Raw genomic sequence first — 19,786 nt, forward strand, 5'->3', positions numbered from 1 at the left:
TGTGTGTGTGTGTGTGTGTGGTGTGCTCTGTGGTTGTGGTGTGTGTGTGTGTGTGTGTGTGTGTGTGTGTGCTCTGTGGTTGTGTGTGTGTGTGTGTGTGTGTGTGTGCTCTGTGGTTGTGGTGTGTGTGTGTGTGCTCTGTGGTTGTGTGTGTGTGTGTGTGTGTGGGTGTGTGTGTGTGTGTGTGTGTGTGTGTGTGTGTGTGTGTGTGCTCTGTGGTGTGTGTGTGTGTGTGTGTGTGTGCTCTGTGGTTGTGGTGTGTGTGTGTGTGTGTGTGTGTGTGTGTGTGTGTGCTCTGTGGTTGTGGTGTGTGTGTGTGTGCTCTGTGGTTGTGTGTGTGTGTGTGTGCTCTGTGGTTGTGTGTGTGTGTGTGTGTGTGTGTGTGTGTGTGTGTGTGCTCTGTGGTTGTGTGTGTGTGTGTGTGTGTGTGTGTGTGTGTGTGTGCTCTGTGGTTGTGGTGTGTGTGTGTGTGTGTGTGTGTGTGTGTGTGTGTGTGTGTGTGTGTGTGTGTGTGTGTGTGTGCTCTGTGTGTGTGTGTGTGTGTGTGTGTGTGTGTGTGTGTGTGTGTGTGTGTGTGTGTGTGTGTGTGTGTGTGTGTGTGTGTGTGTGTGTGTGTGTGTGTGTGTGTGTGTGTATTTGAGGACCTATGATGATCTGTTACAGTCTGACCCTTCAACTATATGTCTTTAAACTCATTTACATCAAATTGAATAAGAGACATGTTTAGTAATCCAGTAATTATATAGAGATGTAGGATCTTCATTTGCCGTTTTGGAAAGTTGGGCAAGGACTCCTGTCTGACTTCAGGGGGAAGCTTGCTCCACCATGGTGGTGTCAGGACAGAGGAAGGCTTTGACTGGGCTGAGCGGGAGCTGCCCTCCTCTCGGGGGGGAGACCAGAGGTGGCAAGAGACCAGAGGTGGCAGAACAGAGTGCTCAGGTTGGGATGTAGGGTTTGACCTCAGGTTGGGATGTAGGGTTTGACCTCAGGTTGGGATGTAGGGTTTGACCTCAGGTTGGGGTGTAGGGTTTGACCTCAGGTTGGGATGTAGGGTTTGACCTCAGGTTGGGGTGTAGGGTGTCATTGTGAGACTCCATATCTTTATGTTGTCATGTTGTCATGGTATCATTATGAGACTCCATATCTTTATGTTGTTGTGGTATCATTATGAGACACCATATCTTTATGTTGTCATGTTGTCATGGTATCATGTTGCCATGGTATCATGTTGTCATGGTATCATGTTGTCATGGTGCCATGGTATCATGTTGCCATGGTATCATGGTGTCATGTTGTCATGGTGTCGTGGTGTCATGGTGTCATGTTGTCGTGGTGTCATGTTGTCATGGTGTCATGGTGTCATGTTGTCGTGGTGTCATGTTGTCATGTTGTCATGGTATCATGTTGTCATGTTGTCGTGGTGTCATGTTGTCGTGGTGTCATGTTGTCGTGGTGTCATGTTGTCATGTTGTCATGGTGTCGTGGTATCATGTTGTCATGTTGTCGTGGTGTCATGTTGTCGTGGTATCATGTTGTCATGTTGTCGTGGTGTCATGTTGTCGTGGTGTCGTGTTGTCATGGTGTCATGGTTTCATGTTGTCATGGTGTCATGTTGTCGTGGTGTCATGTTGTCATGTTGTCATGGTGTCGTGGTATCATGTTGTCATGTTGTCGTGGTGTCATGTTGTCATGTTGGTATCATGTTGTCATGGTATCATGTTGTCTTTATGTTGTCATGTTGTCGTGGTGTCATGTTGTCATGGTATCATGTTGTCATGTTGTCGTGGTGTCATGTTGCCGTGGTGTCATGTTGTCATGTTGTCATGGTGTCGTGGTATCATGTTGTCATGTTGTCGTGGTGTCATGTTGTCGTGGTGTCGTGTTGTCATGGTGTCATGTTGTCATGTTGTCGTGGTGTCATGTTGTCGTGGTGTCGTGTTGTCATGGTGTCATGGTTTCATGTTGTCATGGTGTCATGTTGTCGTGGTGTCATGGTGTCGTGGCGTCATGTTGTCATGGTGTCATGTTGTCGTGGTGTTGTGGTGTCGTGGTGTCATGGTGTCATGTTGTCATGTTGTCGTGGTGTCATGGTGTCATGTTGTCGTGGTGTCATGTTGTCATGGTGTCGTGGTATCATTATGAGACTCCAAATCTTTATGTTGTCATGTTGTTGTGGTATCATGTTGTCATGTTGTCATGGTGTCATGGTATCATGTTGTCGTGGTGTCATGTTGTCATGGCGTCATGTTGTCATGGTGTAATGTTGTCATGGTGTCATGTTGTCGTGGTGTCATGTTGTCGTGGTATCATGTTGTCATGGTGTCGTGTTGTCGTGGTGTCATGTTGTCATGGTGTCATGTTGTCATGGTGTCTTGGTGTCATGTTGTCGTGGTGTCATGTTGTCATGGTGTCATGTTGTCATGGTGTCATGTTGTCGTGTTGTCATGTTGTCATGGTGTCATGGTGTCATGTTGTCATGGTGTCATGTTGTCATGGTGTCATGTTGTCGTGGTGTCATGTTGTCATGGTATCATGTTGTCATGGTGTCATGGTATCATGTTGTCATGTTGTCGTGTTGTCATGTTGTCATGGTATCATGTTGTCATGGTGTCATGGTATCATGTTGTCATGTTGTCGTGTTGTCATGTTGTCATGGTATCATGTTGTCATGGTGTCATGGTATCATGTTGTCATGTTGTCGTGTTGTCATGTTGTCATGGTATCATGTTGTCATGGTGTCGTGGTATACGTCCCCTGTAGATTGTAGTTCCACTGTAAGTACTGTGTTAGCTTTCATACAACGGAACCTTACATTCCCTCCCACACAGAACCCTGCCACCCCTGCACATTGGTGTTGGTTTAGATCACTCCAGGCTCATGTTTAAGACATAATGACCCGTCTCTGTGGCGCGTGTTTATGATCCCAAACCCCTCATTGGGAACAGAGAGCGATAGAGGGTCATTTCAGTTCAGTGCTGTAACCAAACCACCCTACATTGTACCTTGTACACCCCACATCACTCGGTACATACATCACCCCCTACTGTACTGATTCTCAGGGATATTACTCTTATCAAAAGGAGATCATTTGGTTATTTTTGGTCTCACTGAAGTGGCTTGATAAACAGTACTGAATGTGTAGGCTGATAACAGTACTGAGTGTGTGGGCTGATAACAGTACTGAGTGTGTGGGCTGATGAATTACGGAGGAATGTGTTTGGTTGAGCCCTTGATCTTTGCTTCTGTTTGTGGATGCATTCATATACGCTTATACTAATGGTAAATAAATACTTTGGAGGGAAAAAAACACACACCAACACACCCTAACCCACCCAAACCCTGTCTGTCCTATTTTAACACAGAAACCTCAATGTCTGCCACTGTACTGTGGTTAAACCATGATGTAGGGAAGCCAGAACCATTTAGCTCATTTTTTGTTGTTACAATGACTAGTTATTTATGACTGCTAGTTGTCCATGGCTATGGCATTCTACATCATTAGGTTTGTGTGGCCAGTGTGGTCAGATGTGTCTGTGGAATGGGGAACATTCCGGAACACATCTGTTATTGACTTTTCTATTTGAAACGTTCTATTTACTTGACCAGTGTTATTCCGCGCGTATTGTCTTGTTTACCCAGAGGTGACCGGATTCATATACAAGTGGTTCCTTGATGACCCCATTGTGGCAACCAGTAGATTAGTTGATATGATCTTGACTTGGGTTTTCTCTCTTAAACCATTGGATGCCAATTAAACCTATTGGATTCATTCATACCCCTTTATGTTGCTGGAGAAAGTCTGTCCTAGACCCTCATACCCCTTCATGTTGCTGGAGAAAGCCTGTCCTAGACCCTCATACCCCTTCATGTTGCTGGAGAAAGCCTGTCCTAGACCCTCATACCCCTTCATGTTGCTGGAGAAAGTCTGTCCTAGACCCTCATACCCCTTTATGTTGCTGGAGAAAGTCTGTCCTAGACCCTCATACCCCTTCATGTTGCTGGAGAAAGTCTGTCCTAGACCCTCATACCCCTTCATGTTGCTGGAGAAAGTCTGTCCTAGACCCTCATACCCCTTTATGTTGCTGGAGAAAGTCTGTCCTAGACCCTCATACCCCTTCATGTTGCTGGAGAAAGTCTGTCCTAGACCCTCATACCCCTTTATGTTGCTGGAGAAAGTCTATCCTAGACCCTCATACCCCTTTATGTTGCTGGAGAAAGCCTGTCCTAGACCCTCATACCCCTTCATGTTGCTGGAGAAAGCCTGTCCTAGACCCTCATACCCCTTTATGTTGCTGGAGAAAGCCTGTCCTAGACCCTCATACCCCTTCATGTTGCTGGAGAAAGCCTGTCCTAGACCCTCATACCCCTTCATGTTGCTGGAGAAAGTCTGTCCTAGACCCTCATACCACTTCATGTTGCTGGAGAAAGTCTATCCTAGACCATCATACCCCTTCATGTTTCTGGAGAAAGTCTGTCCTAGACCCTCATACCCCTTCATGTTGCTGGAGGAAGCCTGTCCTAGACCCTCATACCCCTTCATGTTGCTGGAGAAAGCCTGTCCTAGACCCTCATACCCCTTCATGTTGCTGGAGAAAGTCTGTCCTAGACCCTCATACCCCTTCATGTTGCTGGAGAAAGCCTGTCCTAGACCCTCATACCCCTTCATGTTGCTGGAGAAAGCCTGTCCTAGACCCTCATACCCCTTCATGTTGCTGGAGAAAGTCTGTCCTAGACCCTCATACCCCTTTATGTTGCTGGAGAAAGTCTGTCCTAGACCCTCATACCCCTTCATGTTGCTGGAGAAAGCCTGTCCTAGACCCTCATACCCTTTCATGTTTCTGGAGAAAGTCTGTCCTAGACCCTCATACCCCTTCATGTTGCTGGAGAAAGTCTGTCCTAGACCCTCATACCCCTTCATGTTGCTGGAGAAAGTCTGTCCTAGACCCTCATACCCCTTCATGTTGCTGGAGAAAGTCTGTCCTAGACCCTCATACCCCTTCATGTTGCTGGAGAAAGTCTGTCCTAGACCCTCATACCCCTTCATGTTGCTGGAGAAAGTCTGTCCTAGACCCTCATACCCCTTCATGTTGCTGGAGAAAGCCTGTCCTAGACCCTCATACCCCTTCATGTTGCTGGAGAAAATCTGTCCTAGACCCTCATACCCCTTCATGTTGCTGGAGAAAGTCTATCCTAGACCCTCATACCCCTTCATGTTTCTGGAGAAAGTCTGTCCTAGACCATCATACCCCTTTATGTTGCTGGAGAAAGTCTGGCCATACAGAGGGGCACTGCAAATGTGTAGGCAGAAAACAATCTGAGCTGTGTGTGTGTGTGTGTGTGTGTGTGTGTGTGTGTGTGTGTGTGTGTGTGTGTGTGTGTGTGTGTGTGTGTGTGTGTGTGTGTGTGTGTGTGTGTGTGTGTGTGTGTGTGTGATCTCCTCTCACCTTTAACCCTCTCGTCTCTCCTCTCTCTCATCTCTCAAATCAAATCAAATCAAATTTTATTTATATAGCCCTTCGTACATCAGCTGATATCTCAAAGTGCTGTACAGAAACCCAGCCTAAAACCCCAAACAGCAAGCAATGCAGGTGTAGAAGCACGGTGGCTAGGAGAAACTCCCTAGAAAGGCCAAAACCTAGGAAGAAACCTAGAGAGGAACAAGGCTATGTGGGGTGGCCAGTCCTCTTCTGGCTGTGCCGGATGGAGATTATAACAGAACATGGCCAAGATGTTCAAATGTTCATAAATGACCAGCATGGTCGAATAATTACAAGGCAGAACAGTTGAAACTGGAGCAGCAGCACAGTCAGGTGGACTGGGGACAGCAAGGAGTCATAATGTCAGGTCGTCCTGGGGCACGGTCCTTGGGCTCAGGTCCTCCGAGAGAGAGAAAGAAAGAGAGAATTAGAGAGAGCATATGTGGGGTGGCCAGTCCTCTTCTGGCTGTGCCGGGTGGAGATTATAACAGAACATGGCCAAGATGTTCAAATGTTCATAAATGACCAGCATGGTCAAATAATAGTAAGGCAGAACAGTTGAAACTGGAGCAGCAGCATGGCCAGGTGGACTGGGGACAGCAAGGAGTCATCATGTCAGGTAGTCCTGGGGCATGGTCCTAGGGCTCAGGTCAGTTGAAACTGGAGCAGCAGCATGGACAGGTGGACTGGGGACAGCAAGGAGTCATCATGTCAGGTAGTCCTGGGGCATGGTCCTAGGGCTCAGGTCCTCCGAGAGAGAGAAAGAAAGAAGGAGAGAATTAGAGAACGCACACTTAGATTCACACAGGACACGGAATAGGACAGGAGAAGTACTCCAGATATAACAAACTGACCCTAGCCCCCCGACACAAACTACTGCAGCATAAATACTGGAGGCTGAGACAGGAGGGGTCAGGAGACACTGTGGCCCCATCCGAGGACACCCCCGGACAGGGCCAAACAGCAACCTCTCCTCTCCTCTCTCGTCTCTCGTCTCTCCTCTCTCTCTTGTCTCTCCTCTCGTCTCTCCTCTCTCTCTTGTCTCTCATCTCTCCTCTCTCTCATCTCTCTCTCTCATCTCTCTCTTGTCTCTCCTCTCTCTCTCATCTCTCCTCTGTCTCTCCTCTCTCTCTCTCTCGTCTCTCCTCTCTCTTGTCTCTCCTCTCATCTCTCCTCTCTCTCTCTTGTTACTCCTCTCTCTCTTGTCTCTCATCTCTCGTCTCTCCTCTCTCTCTCCTCTCTCCTCTCTCTCTCTTCTCTCATCTCTCGTCTCTCCTCTCTCATCTCTCCTCTCTCTCTCTCTCGTTGCAGAGTGTATGAACTGCACTGGCTTCACTGACATAAACAACCGGCTGAACTTCATCGAATCCAAGGTAAGAATGAAGGACAGGAGGAAATGAGTCACAGGAAGATGGATGTTACCTGTCACATCAGTATACCTAATAATAGAATAACATATCAATAATGCCATTTAGCAGACACTTTTATCCAAAGCGACGTCCAGTCATGCGTGCTTACATTTCACATACGGGTGGTCCTGGGAATCGAACCCACAATCCTGGCAAGAGGCATGTTCCCGAGATGGCATAGTAGTTCAGACGTCTTTTGTCCTCGTCTTGTCGAGTCCTGTATATATATATATTTACAACTTTTTTTCGCATACATTTTATTTTTATTTTCCATCAACTCATCTTCAAAACACTCTCCTGCAACCCGCCTCACCAATTAATATTTATAAATAAGTATTATTTACCTCAAATCTGCAATCCTCCAAGAAGCTAGCCAGAAGCTAGCCAGAAGCTCCAAGAAGCTAGCCAGAAACTAACCAGAAGCTAGCCAGGAGCTAGCTAGAAGCTAATCAGAAGCTATTTCAGAAGCTAGTTAGCTTCTTTACTGGCAAATCGTTAGTATTCAGCTAACCACGGTTTGTGGTCATCAGCTATCCTTTAGCTCGAAAATCTATCGCCAGTTTTTGTAGGGCGCGGCTCGGAACGGAACATACCGGACCAATTTTTCTCTCCATGTCCTTGGATTTCGGCTGCTCTCTGTGGACATTCATTCCCGGATCTCACAGCTGGCTGGCTGTTGTCCGTGTGTCTGTCTGCTCTCGTTGATGCTTGCTCCGGAGCTGGCCAGCTCCGTCAGTCGCTCCTGAGCTCCGTCAATCACTCCTGGGCTGCAGTCACCTATCCGGACCCGTTTTACCGCCTACGCGGAGCCCCACCGGGCCTTCACAACTGGACTGCCGACGTTATCTACCCGAAGGAGATCCGGCTGGCTCCTCCGTCGCGACGTTACCTGAACGCCCATCTGCGGCCTGCTAACCGTTAGCTGTCTTACCGGCTGCTCTCAGAATAGACAATCGGACAATTTATTTATTTTTATTATTATTATGTTTCTTCTTGGGCCTCTATAACTATATCTATTGTTTTTATTTTATTTTTGTTGTTGTGTGATTTGGACTAATCCCCTCTACCACACGGAACCCAACTAATCTACTGACGGAACGCAAGAGGTGGCTAACAACAGACCTCCATCCTATGCTAGCTTGCTACCGATGTCCTGGCTAGCTGTCTAAATCGCCGTGACCCCCAAACCAACCACTCCACTCACTGGACTCTTTTGATCACTCGACTAAGGATGCCTCTCCTTCATGTCAATATGTCTTGTCCATTGCTGTTCTGGTTAGTGTTTATTGGCTTATTTCACTGTAGCGCCTCTAGTCCTGCTCACTATACCTTATCTAATTTATTAGTTCCACCACCCACACATGCAATGACATCTCCTGGTTTCAATGATGTTTCTAGAGACTATATCTCTCTCTTCATCACTCAATACCTAGGTTTACCTCCACTGTATTCACATCCTACCATACCTTTGTCTGTACATTATACCTTGATGCTATTTTATCGCCCCCAGAAACCTCCTTTTACTCTCTGTTCCAGACGTTCTAGACGACCAATTCTTATTGCTTTTAGCCGCACCCTTATTCTTCTCCTCCTATGTTCCTCTGGCGATGTAGAGGTGAATCCAGGCCCTGCAGTGCCTAGCTCCACTCCTATTCCCCAGGCGCTCTCTTTTGATGACTTCTGTAACCGTAATAGCCTTGGTTTCATGCATGTTAACATTAGAAGCCTCCTCCCTAAGTTTGTTCTATTCACTGCTTTAGCACACTCTGCCAACCCGGATGTTCTAGCTGTGTCTGAATCCTGGCTTAGGAAGACCACCAAAAATTCTGAAATTTTAATTCCAAATTACAACATTTTCAGACAAGATAGAACTGCCAAAGGGGGCGGTGTTGCAATCTACTGCAAAGATAGCCTGCAGAGTTCTGTCCTACTATCCAGGTCTGTACCCAAACAATTTGAACTTCTACTTTTAAAAATCCACCTCTCTAAAAACAAGTCTCTCACCGTTGCCGCCTGCTATAGACCACCCTCTGTCCCAGCTGTGCTCTGGACACCGTATGTGAACTGATTGCCCCCCATCTATCTTCAGAGCTCGTGCTGCTAGGCGACCTAAACTGGAACATGCTTAACACCCCAGCCATCCTACAATCTAAACTTGATGCCCTCAATCTCACTCAAATTATCAATGAACCTACCAGGTACCCCCCCAAAGCCTTAAACACGGGCACCCTCATAGATATCATCCTAACCAACTTCCCCTCTAAATACACCTCTGCTGTCTTCAACCAAGATCTCAGCGATCACTGCCTCATTGCCTGCATCCGTAATGGGTCAGCGGTCAAACAACCTCCACTCATCACTGTAAAACGCTCCCTGAAACACTTCAGCGAGCAGGCCTTTCTAATCGACCTGGCCGGGGTATCCTGGAAGGATATTGATCTCATCCCGTCAGTAGAGGATGCCTGGATATTTTTAAAAAATGCCTTCCTAACCATCTTAAATAAACATGCCACCTTTCAAGAAATTTAGAACCAGGAACAGATATAGCCCTTGGTTCTCCCCAGACCTGACTGCCCTTAACCAACACAAAAACATCCTATGGCGTTCTGCATTAGCATCGAACAGCCCCCGTGATATGCAGCTGTTCAGGGAAGCTAGAAACCGTTATACACAGGCAGTTAGAAAAGCCAAGGCTAGCTTTTTCAAGCAGAAATTTGCTTCCTGCAACACTAACTCAAAAAAGTTCTGGGACACTGTAAAGTCCATGGAGAATAAGAACACCTCCTCCCAGCTGCCCACTGCACTGAAGATAGGAAACACTGTCACCACTGATAAATCCACCATAATTGAGAATTTCAATAAGCATTTTTCTACGGCTGGCCATGCTTTCCACCTGGCTACTCCTACCCCGGTCAACAGCACTGCACCCCCAACAGCAACTCGCCCAAGCCTTCCCCATTTCTCCTTCTCCCAAATCCATTCAGCTGATGTTCTGAAAGAGCTGAAAATCTGGACCCCTACAAATCAGCCGGGCAAGGCAATCTGGACCCTTTCTTTCTAAAATTATCTGCCGAAATTGTTGCCACCCCTATTACTAGCCTGTTCAACCTCTCTTTCGTGTCGTCTGAGATTCCCAAAGATTGGAAAGCAGCTGCGGTCATCCCCTCTTCAAAGGGGGGACACTCTTGACCCAAACTGCTACAGACCTATATCTATCCTACCATGCCTTTCTAAGGTCTTCGAAAGCCAAGTCAACAAACAGATTACCGACCATTTTGAATCTCACCATACCTTCTCTGCTATGCAATCTGGTTTCAGAGCTGGTCATGGGTGCACCTCAGCCACGCTCAAGGTCCTAAACGATATCTTTAACCGCCATCGATAAGAAACATTACTGTGCAGCCGTATTCATTGATCTGGCCAAGGCTTTCGACTCTGTCAACCACCACATCCTCATCGGCAGACTCGACAGCCTTGGTTTCTCAAATTATTGCCTCGCCTGGTTCACCAACTACTTCTCTGATAGAGTTCAGTGTGTCAAATCAGAGGGTCTGCTGTCCGGACCTCTGGCAGTCTCTATGGGGGTGCCACAGGTTTCAATTCTTGGACCGACTCTCTTCTCTGTATACATCAATGAGGTCGCTCTTGCTGCTGGTGAGTCCCTGATCCACCTCTACGCAGACTGACACCATTCTGTATACTTCCGGCCCTTCTTTGGACACTGTGTTAACAACCCTCCAGGCAAGCTTCAATGCCATACAACTCTCCTTCCGTGGCCTCCAATTGCTCTTAAATACAAGTAAAACTAAATGCATGCTCTTCAACCGATCGCTACCTGCACCTACCCGCCTGTCCAACATCACTACTCTGGACGGCTCTGACTTAGAATACGTGGACAACTACAAATACTTAGGTGTCTGGTTAGACTGTAAACTCTCCTTCCAGACCCATATCAAACATCTCCAATCCAACGTTAAATCTAGAATTGGCTTCCTATTTTGCAACAAAGCATCCTTCACTCATGCTGCCAAACATACCCTTGTAAAACTGACCATCCTACCAATCCTCGACTTTGGCGATGTCATTTACAAAATAGCCTCCAATACCCTACTCAACAAATTGGATGCAGTCTATCACAGTGCAATCCGTTTTGTCACCAAAGCCCCATATACTACCCACCATTGCGACCTGTACGCTCTCGTTGGCTGGCCTCGCTTCATACTCGTCGCCAAACCCACTGGCTCCATGTCATCTACAAGACCCTGCTAGGTAAAGTCCCCCTTATCTCAGCTCGGTGGTCACCATAGCATCTCCCACCTGTAGCACACGCTCCAGCAGGTATATCTCTCTAGTCACCCCAAAACCAATTCTTTCTTTGGCCGCCTCTCCTTCCAATTCTCTGCTGCCAATGACTGGAACGAACTACAAAAATCTCTGAAACTGGAAACACTTATCTCCTCACTAGCTTTAAGCACCAACTGTCAGAGCATCTTACAGATTACTGCACCTGTACATAGCCCACCTATAATTTAGCCCAAACAACTACCTCTTTCCCAACTGTATTTAATTTATTTATTTATTTTGCTCCTTTGCACCCCATTATTTTTATTTCTACTTTGCACATTCTTCCATTGCAAAACTACCATTCCAGTGTTTTACTTGCTATATTGTATTTACTTTGCCACCATGGCCTTTTTTGCCTTTACCTCCCTTCTCACCTAATTTGCTCACATTGTATATAGACGTGTTTATACTGTATTATTGACTGTATGTTTGTTTTACTCCATGTGTAACTCTGTGTCGTTGTATCTGTCGAACTGCTTTGCTTTATCTTGGCCAGGTCGCAATTGTAAATGAGAACTTGTTCTCAACTAGCCTACCTGGTTAAATAAAGGTGAAATAAAATAAAAATAAATAAAAATGTTCTACAAACTGAGCTACGGAGAACCACATAAAATAAATCATTTTTAATCTGACCCTGGGTCTTTGTAATTCCAGATTAAACTGCTAGAGGGAGCAGGTTCACCATCACCGTCCTTCAACAACTCAACAGAGGGCTCCAGTGACAAAGTCATGTACCCCCCCACCCCCATCGGCCCTCCATCTTACCTGCACCCAGGTAACACCCCCACCCCCACCGGCCCTCCGTTTCCTCTCAACATGTTAAACACATGGTTCTGGTTCTGGTCAATAGGAGGAAGAGGACCACCAGGGCCAATCGGATCACCAGGAATTCCAGGCCCAGCTGGCGAGGCAGGGGTTCCAGGACAGACCGGCCCCACAGGTGATCCATCCTGATATTCCCCATGTAACTCTGATGGGATTGTATGAGATTCATTCTGTTTTTCCAATATGTTGTGGATTGTCTTACGTCAGACGATTCCGCCTGCAAGGATCGTGTAGGAGTGACGCCACCTGACGTAAGACAATGCATGTTCAGGTCTTTATCTTATCTGACGTCAATATGTGCCTATTGTTCTGAGAAGATATGCCCCCTCTGATTCCCAGGGCCAATGGGAGAGAGAGGAAGACCAGGAGAGATCGGACATCCAGGCCCTCCAGGGCCAACCTCCTCCTCTACCCGGCCGAGAGGTGACATGTTTGGGTTCGACGAGCAGGGTGAGTGGACCCCCCCCAACCACCCTCATTACCATCTCAGCCTCTGTAGATGGTATTGTTTCTAAGAGCTCTTCCTGTCAGCAATGATTGGAACACTGGGGCACAAGTGGCAATGCAAGCTCTGTTACTGAATGTGTTCATATCCATGAAGGAGAAACAATTAGTTATAACATAGCATTGTTTGCTTCATAGCCTGTAGTAAAGGCTTTACATTAGTAGTTCATGTCATTTAAAAGGCCATCAGTTTACTATTTACCAGGATCAAAATGTTAGAATTACTACAACAGGAAAAACAGAATGTTAGAATTACTACAACAGGAAAAAGAGAATGTTAGAATTACTACAACAGGAAAAACAGAATGTTAGAATTACTACAACAGGAAAAACAGGATGTTAGAATTACTACAACAGGAAAAACAGAATGTTAGAATTACTACAACAGGAAAAACAGAATGTTAGAATTACTACAACAGGAAAAACAGAATGTTAGAATTACTACAACAGGAAAAAGAGAATGTTAGAATTACTACAACAGGAAAAACAGAATGTTAGAATTACTACAACAGGAAAAACAGAATGTTAGAATTACTACAACAGGAAAAACAGAATGTTAGAATTACTACAACAGGAAAAACAGAATGTGAGAATTACTACAACAGGAAAAACAGGTTTGAATGAAGTTGATTGTTTCCATGTGTTCACATTCACACTGCAGATGCTAACAGCTACCATGGGTCTTTATCCCCCCTGGCCACTGCAGATGCTAACAGCTACCATGGGTCTTTATCCCCCCTGGCCACTGCAGATGCTAACAGCTACCATGGGTCTTTATCTCCACTGGCCAATGCAGATGCTAACAGCTACCATGGGTCTTTATCCCCCCTGGCCACTGCAGATGCTAACAGCTACCATGGGTCTTTATCTCCATTGGCCACTGTAACATCCCCACCCCCATCGGCCCTCCATCTTAGATGCTAACAGCTACCATGGGTCTTTATTTCCACTGGCCACTGCAGATGCTAACAGCTACCATGGGTCTTTATCTCCATTGGCCACTGCAGATGCTAACAGCTACCATGGGTCTTTATCTCCACTGGCCACTGCAGATGCTAACAGCTACCATGGGTCTTTATCCCCCTGGCCACTGCAGATGCTAACAGCTACCATGGGTCTTTATCTCCATTGGCCTTACTGCAGATGCTAACAGCTACCATGGGTCTTTATTTCCACTAACATCCCCCACCCCCACCAGGCCACTGCAGATGCTAACAGCTACCATGGGTCTTTATTTCCACTGGCCACTGCAGATGCTAACAGCTACCATGGGTCTTTATCTCCATTGGCCACTGCAGATGCTAACAGCTACCATGGGTCTTTATCTCCATTGGCCACTGCAGATGCTAACAGCTACCATGGGTCTTTATCTCCACTGGCCACTGCAGATGCTAACAGCTACCATGGGTCTTTATCCCCCTGGCCACTGCAGATGCTAACAGCTACCATGGGTCTTTATTTCCACTGGCCACTGCAGATGCTAACAGCTACCATGGGTCTTTATCCCCCCTGGCCACTGCAGATGCTAACAGCTACCATGGGTCTTTATCTCCACTGGCTACTGCAGATGCTAACAGCTACCATGGGTCTTTATCCCCCCTGGCCACTGCAGATGCTAACAGCTACCATGGGTCTTTATCTCCACTGGCCACTGCAGATGCTAACAGCTACCATGGGTCTTTATCCCCCTGGCCACTGCAGATGCTAACCCAGCTACATCGGCCCTCCATCATGGGTCTTTATCTCCATTGGCCACTGCAGATGCTAACAGCTACCATGGGTCTTTATCCCCCCTGGCCACTGCAGATGCTAACAGCTACCATGGGTCTTTATCTCCATTGGCCACTGCAGATCCTAACAGCTACCATGGGTCTTTATCTCCACTGGCTACTGCAGATGCTAACAGCTACCATGGGTCTTTATCCCCCCTGGCCACTGCAGATGCTAACAGCTACCATGGGTCTTTATCTCCACTGGCCACTGCAGATGCTAACAGCTACCATGGGTCTTTATCCCCCCTGGCCACTGCAGATGCTAACAGCTACCATGGGTCTTTATCTCCACTGGCCACTGCAGATGCTAACAGCTACCATGGGTCTTTATCCCCCCTGGCCACTGCAGATGCTAACAGCTACCATGGGTCTTTATCCCCCCTGGCCACTGCAGATGCTAACAGCTACCATGGGTCTTTATCTCCACTGGCCACTGCAGATGCTAACAGCTACCATGGGTCTTTATCCCCCTGGCCACTGCAGATGCTAACAGCTACCATGGGTCTTTATCTCCATTGGCCACTGCAGATGCTAACAGCTACCATGGGTCTTTATCTCCACTGGCCACTGCAGATGCTAACAGCTACCATGGGTCTTTATCTCCCACTGGCCACTGCAGATGCTAACAGCTACCATGGGTCTTTATCCCACTGGCCACTGCAGATGCTAACAGCTACCATGGGTCTTTATCCCCCTGGCCACTGCAGATGCTAACAGCTACCATGGGTCTTTATCTCCCCTGGCCACTGCAGATGCTAACAGCTACCATGGGTCTTTATCCCCCTGGCCACTGCAGATGCTAACAGCTACCATGGGTCTTTATCCCACTGGCCACTGCAGATGCTAACAGCTACCATGGGTCTTTATCTCCAATGGCCACTGCAGATGCTAACAGCTACCATGGGTCTTTATCCCCCTGGCCACTGCAGATGCTAACAGCTACCATGGGTCTTTATCTCCATTGGCCACTGCAGATGCTAACAGCTACCATGGGTCTTTATCTCCATTGGCCACTGCAGATGCTAACAGCTACCATGGGTCTTTATCCACTGGCCACTGCAGATGCTAACAGCTACCATGGGTCTTTATCTCCCTGGCCACTGCAGATGCTAACAGCTACCATGGGTCTTTATCCCCCTGGCCACTGCAGATGCTAACAGCTACCATGGGTCTTTATCCACTGGCCACTGCAGATGCTAACAGCTACCATGGGTCTTTATCCCCCTGGCCACTGCAGATGCTAACAGCTACCATGGGTCTTTATCTCCACTGGCCACTGCAGATGCTAACAGCTACCATGGGTCTTTATAGTGGTCCTGGGTCTTTATCTCCACTGGCCACTGCAGATGCTAACAGCTACCATGGGTAGTTTATCCCCGGGACCACTGCCATGCTGGCCACTGACTGATGCTAACAGCTACCATGGGTCTTTATCCCCCTGGCCACTGCAGATGCTAACAGCTACCATGGGTCTTTATCTCCCCTGGCCACTGCAGATGCTAACAGCTACCATGGGTCTTTATCTCCTTTATGCTAACAGCTACCATGGGTCTTTATTTTCCCCTGGCCACTGCAGATGCTAACAGCTACCATGGGTCTTTATCTCCATTGGCCACTGCAGATGCTAACAGCTACCATGGGTCTTTATCTCCACTGGCCACTGCAGATGCTAACAGCTACCATGGGTCTTTATCTCCCTGGCCACTGCAGATGCTAACAGCTACCATGGGTCTTTATCCCCCTGGCCACTGCAGATGCTAACAGCTACCATGGGTCTTTATCCCCCTGGCCACTGCAGATGCTAACAGCTACCATGGGTCTTTATCTCCACTGGCCACTGCAGATGCTAACAGCTACCATGGGTCTTTATAACAGCTACCATGGGTCTTTATCCCCCTGGCCACTGCAGATGCTAACAGCTACCATGGGTCTTTATCTCCATTGGCCACTGCAGATGCTAACAGCTACCATGGGTCTTTATTTCCATCTCCTGGCCACTGCAGATGCTAACAGCTACCATGGGTCTTTATCTCCATTGGCCACTGCAGATGCTAACAGCTACCATGGGTCTTTATCTCCACTGGCCACTGCAGATGCTAACAGCTACCATGGGTCTTTATCTCCATTGGCCACTGCAGATGCTAACAGCTACCATGGGTCTTTATTTCCACTGGCCACTGCAGATGCTAACAGCTACCATGGGTCTTTATTTCCACTGGCCACTGCAGATGCTAACAGCTACCATGGGTCTTTATTTCCACTGGCCACTGCAGATGCTAACAGCTACCATGGGTCTTTATTTCCACTGCAGATGCTAACAGCTACCATGGGTCTTTATCTCCATTGGCCACTGCAGATGCTAACAGCTACCATGGGTCTGCTGGCCACTGCAGATGCTAACAGCTACCATGGGTCTTTATCTCCATTGGCCACTGCAGATGCTAACAGCTACCATGGGTCTTTATCCCCCTGGCCACTGCAGATGCTAACAGCTACAGCTGCAGATGCTAACAGCCATGGGTCTTTATCCCCCTGGCCACTGCAGATGCTAACAGCTACCATGGGTCTTTATCTCCCTGGCCACTGCAGATGCTAACAGCTACCATGGGTCTTTATCTCCACCCTGGCCACTGCAGATGCTAACAGCTACCATGGGTCTTTATCCCCTGGCCACTGCAGATGCTAACAGCTACCATGGGTCTTTATCTCCATTGGCCACTGCAGATGCTAACAGCTACCATGGGTCTTTATCTTGGCCACTATGCTAACAGCTACCATGGGTCTTTATTTCCACTGGCCACTGCAGATGCTAACAGCTACCATGGGTCTTTATCTCCATTGGCCACTGCAGATGCTAACAGCTACCATGGGTCTTTATCCCATGGGCCTGGCCACTGCAGATGCTAACAGCTACCATGGGTCTTTATCCCCCTGGCCACTGCAGATGCTAACAGCTACCATGGGTCTTTATCTCCACTGGCCACTGCAGATGCTAACAGCTACCATGGGTCTTTATCTCCATTGGCCACTGCAGATGCTAACAGCTACCATGGGTCTTTATTCCCACTGGCCACTGCAGATGCTAACAGCTACCATGGGTCTTTATCCCCCTGGCCACTGCAGATGCTAACAGCTACCATGGGTCTTTATCTCTCCACTGGCCACTGCAGATGCTAACAGCTACCATGGGTCTTTATCCCCCTGGCCACTGCAGATGCTAACAGCTACCATGGGTCTTTATTTCCCCTGGCCACTGCAGATGCTAACAGCTACCATGGGTCTTTATCCCCCTGGCCACTGCAGATGCTAACAGCTACCATGGGTCTTTATCTCCATTGGCCACTGCAGATGCTAACAGCTACCATGGGTCTTTATCTCCCTGGCCACTGCAGATGCTAACAGCTACCATGGGTCTTTATCCCCCTGGCCACTGCAGATGCTAACAGCTACCATGGGTCTTTATCCCCCTGCAGGCCACTGCAGATGCTAACAGCTACCATGGGTCTTTATCCCCTGGCCACTGCAGATGCTAACAGCTACCATGGGTCTTTATCTCCACTGGCCACTGCAGATGCTAACAGCTACCATGGGTCTTTATCCCCACTGGCCACTGCAGATGCTAACAGCTACCATGGGTCTTTATTTCCACTGGCCACTGCAGATGCTAACAGCTACCATGGGTCTTTATCTCCACTGGCCACTGCAGATGCTAACAGCTACCATGGGTCTTTATCTCCATTGGCCACTGCAGATGCTAACAGCTACCATGGGTCTTTATCTCCATTGGCCACTGCAGATGCTAACAGCTACCATGGGTCTTTATCCCCCCTGGCCACTGCAGATGCTAACAGCTACCATGGGTCTTTATCTCCACTGGCCACTGCAGATGCTAACAGCTACCATGGGTCTTTATCCCCCCTGGCCACTGCAGATGCTAACAGCTACCATGGGTCTTTATCCCCCCTGGCCACTGCAGATGCTAACAGCTACCATGGGTCTTTATCTCCACTGGCCACTGCAGATGCTAACAGCTACCATGGGTCTTTATTTCCACTGGCCACTGCAGATGCTAACAGCTACCATGGGTCTTTATCTCCACTGGCCACTGCAGATGCTAACAGCTACCATGGGTCTTTATCCATGGGTCTTTATCCCCCTGGCCACTGCAGATGCTAACAGCTACCATGGGTCTTTATCCCCCTGGCCACTGCAGATGCTAACAGCTACCATGGGTCTTTATCTCCACTGGCCACTGCAGATGCTAACAGCTACCATGGGTCTTTATCTCCATTGGCCACTGCAGATGCTAACAGCTACCATGGGTCTTTATCCCCCTGGCCACTGCAGATGCTAACAGCTACCATGGGTCTTTATCCCCCTGGCCACTGCAGATGCTAACAGCTACCATGGGTCTTTATCTCCATTGCTACCATGGGCCACTGCAGATGCTAACAGCTACCATGGGTCTTTATACCCCCCTGGCCACTGCAGATGCTAACAGCTACCATGGGTCTTTATCCCCCTGGCCACTGCAGATGCTAACAGCTACCATGGGTCTTTATCCCCCTGGCCACTGCAGATGCTAACAGCTACCATGGGTCTTTATCTCCATTGGCCACTGCAGATGCTAACAGCTACCATGGGTCTTTATTTCCACTGGCCACTGCAGATGCTAACAACTACCATGGGTCTTTATCCCCCTGGCCACTGCTAACAGATGCTAACAGCTACCATGGGTCTTTATCTCCACTGGCCACTGCAGATGCTAACAGCTACCATGGGTCTTTATCCCCCTGGCCACTGCAGATGCTAACAGCTACCATGGGTCTTTATCCCCCTGGCCACTGCAGATGCTAACAGCTACCATGGGTCTTTATCCCCCTGGCCACTGCAGATGCTAACAGCTACCATGGGTCTTTATCTCCATTGGCTACTGCAGATGCTAACAGCTACCATGGGTCTTTATTTCCCCTGGCCACTGCAGGCCTACTGCTTTAGATGCTAACAGCTACCATGGGTCTTTATCTCCATTGGCCACTGCAGATGCTAACAGCTACCATGGGTCTTTATCTCCACTGGCCACTGCAGATGCTAACAGCTACCATGGGTCTTTATCTCCATTGGCCACTGCAGATGCTAACAGCTACCATGGGTCTTTATCCCACTGGCCACTGCAGATGCTAACAGCTACCATGGGTCTTTATCTCCATTGGCCACTGCAGATGCTAACAGCTACCATGGGTCTTTATTTCCCTGGCCACTGCAGATGCTAACAGCTACCATGGGTCTTTATCTCCATTGGCCACTGCAGATGCTAACAGCTACCATGGGTCTTTATCTCCACTGGCCACTGCAGATGCTAACAGCTACCATGGGTCTTTATCTCCACTGGCCACTGCAGATGCTAACAGCTACCATGGGTCTTTATCTCCCCTGGCCACTGCAGATGCTAACA

General features: G+C 48.0%; 1 protein-coding gene across 3 annotated transcripts in view; it reads left to right on the plus strand.

Moving 5' to 3' along the window:
* LOC118374804 (collagen alpha-1(XXVI) chain-like) overlaps positions 1-19,786 on the plus strand; it is a 107,705-nt gene that overhangs the window by 20,378 nt on the left and 67,541 nt on the right. For all 3 annotated transcript variants that reach the window (XR_008068767.1, XM_052468613.1, XM_052468612.1), the window contains exons 4-7: positions 6,789-6,850; positions 11,885-12,005; positions 12,081-12,170; positions 12,395-12,505. Coding sequence is in view for 2 of the 3 variants with exons in the window: in XM_052468613.1 (XP_052324573.1) it covers positions 6,789-6,850; positions 11,885-12,005; positions 12,081-12,170; positions 12,395-12,505 (384 nt within the window). In the remaining variant the exon portion in view is untranslated. The remainder of the gene's footprint in view (positions 1-6,788; positions 6,851-11,884; positions 12,006-12,080; positions 12,171-12,394; positions 12,506-19,786) is intronic.

The sequence above is a fragment of the Oncorhynchus keta genome, chromosome 18 (assembly GCF_023373465.1).
Source record: "Oncorhynchus keta strain PuntledgeMale-10-30-2019 chromosome 18, Oket_V2, whole genome shotgun sequence".
Taxonomy (NCBI): Eukaryota; Metazoa; Chordata; class Actinopteri; order Salmoniformes; family Salmonidae; genus Oncorhynchus; species Oncorhynchus keta.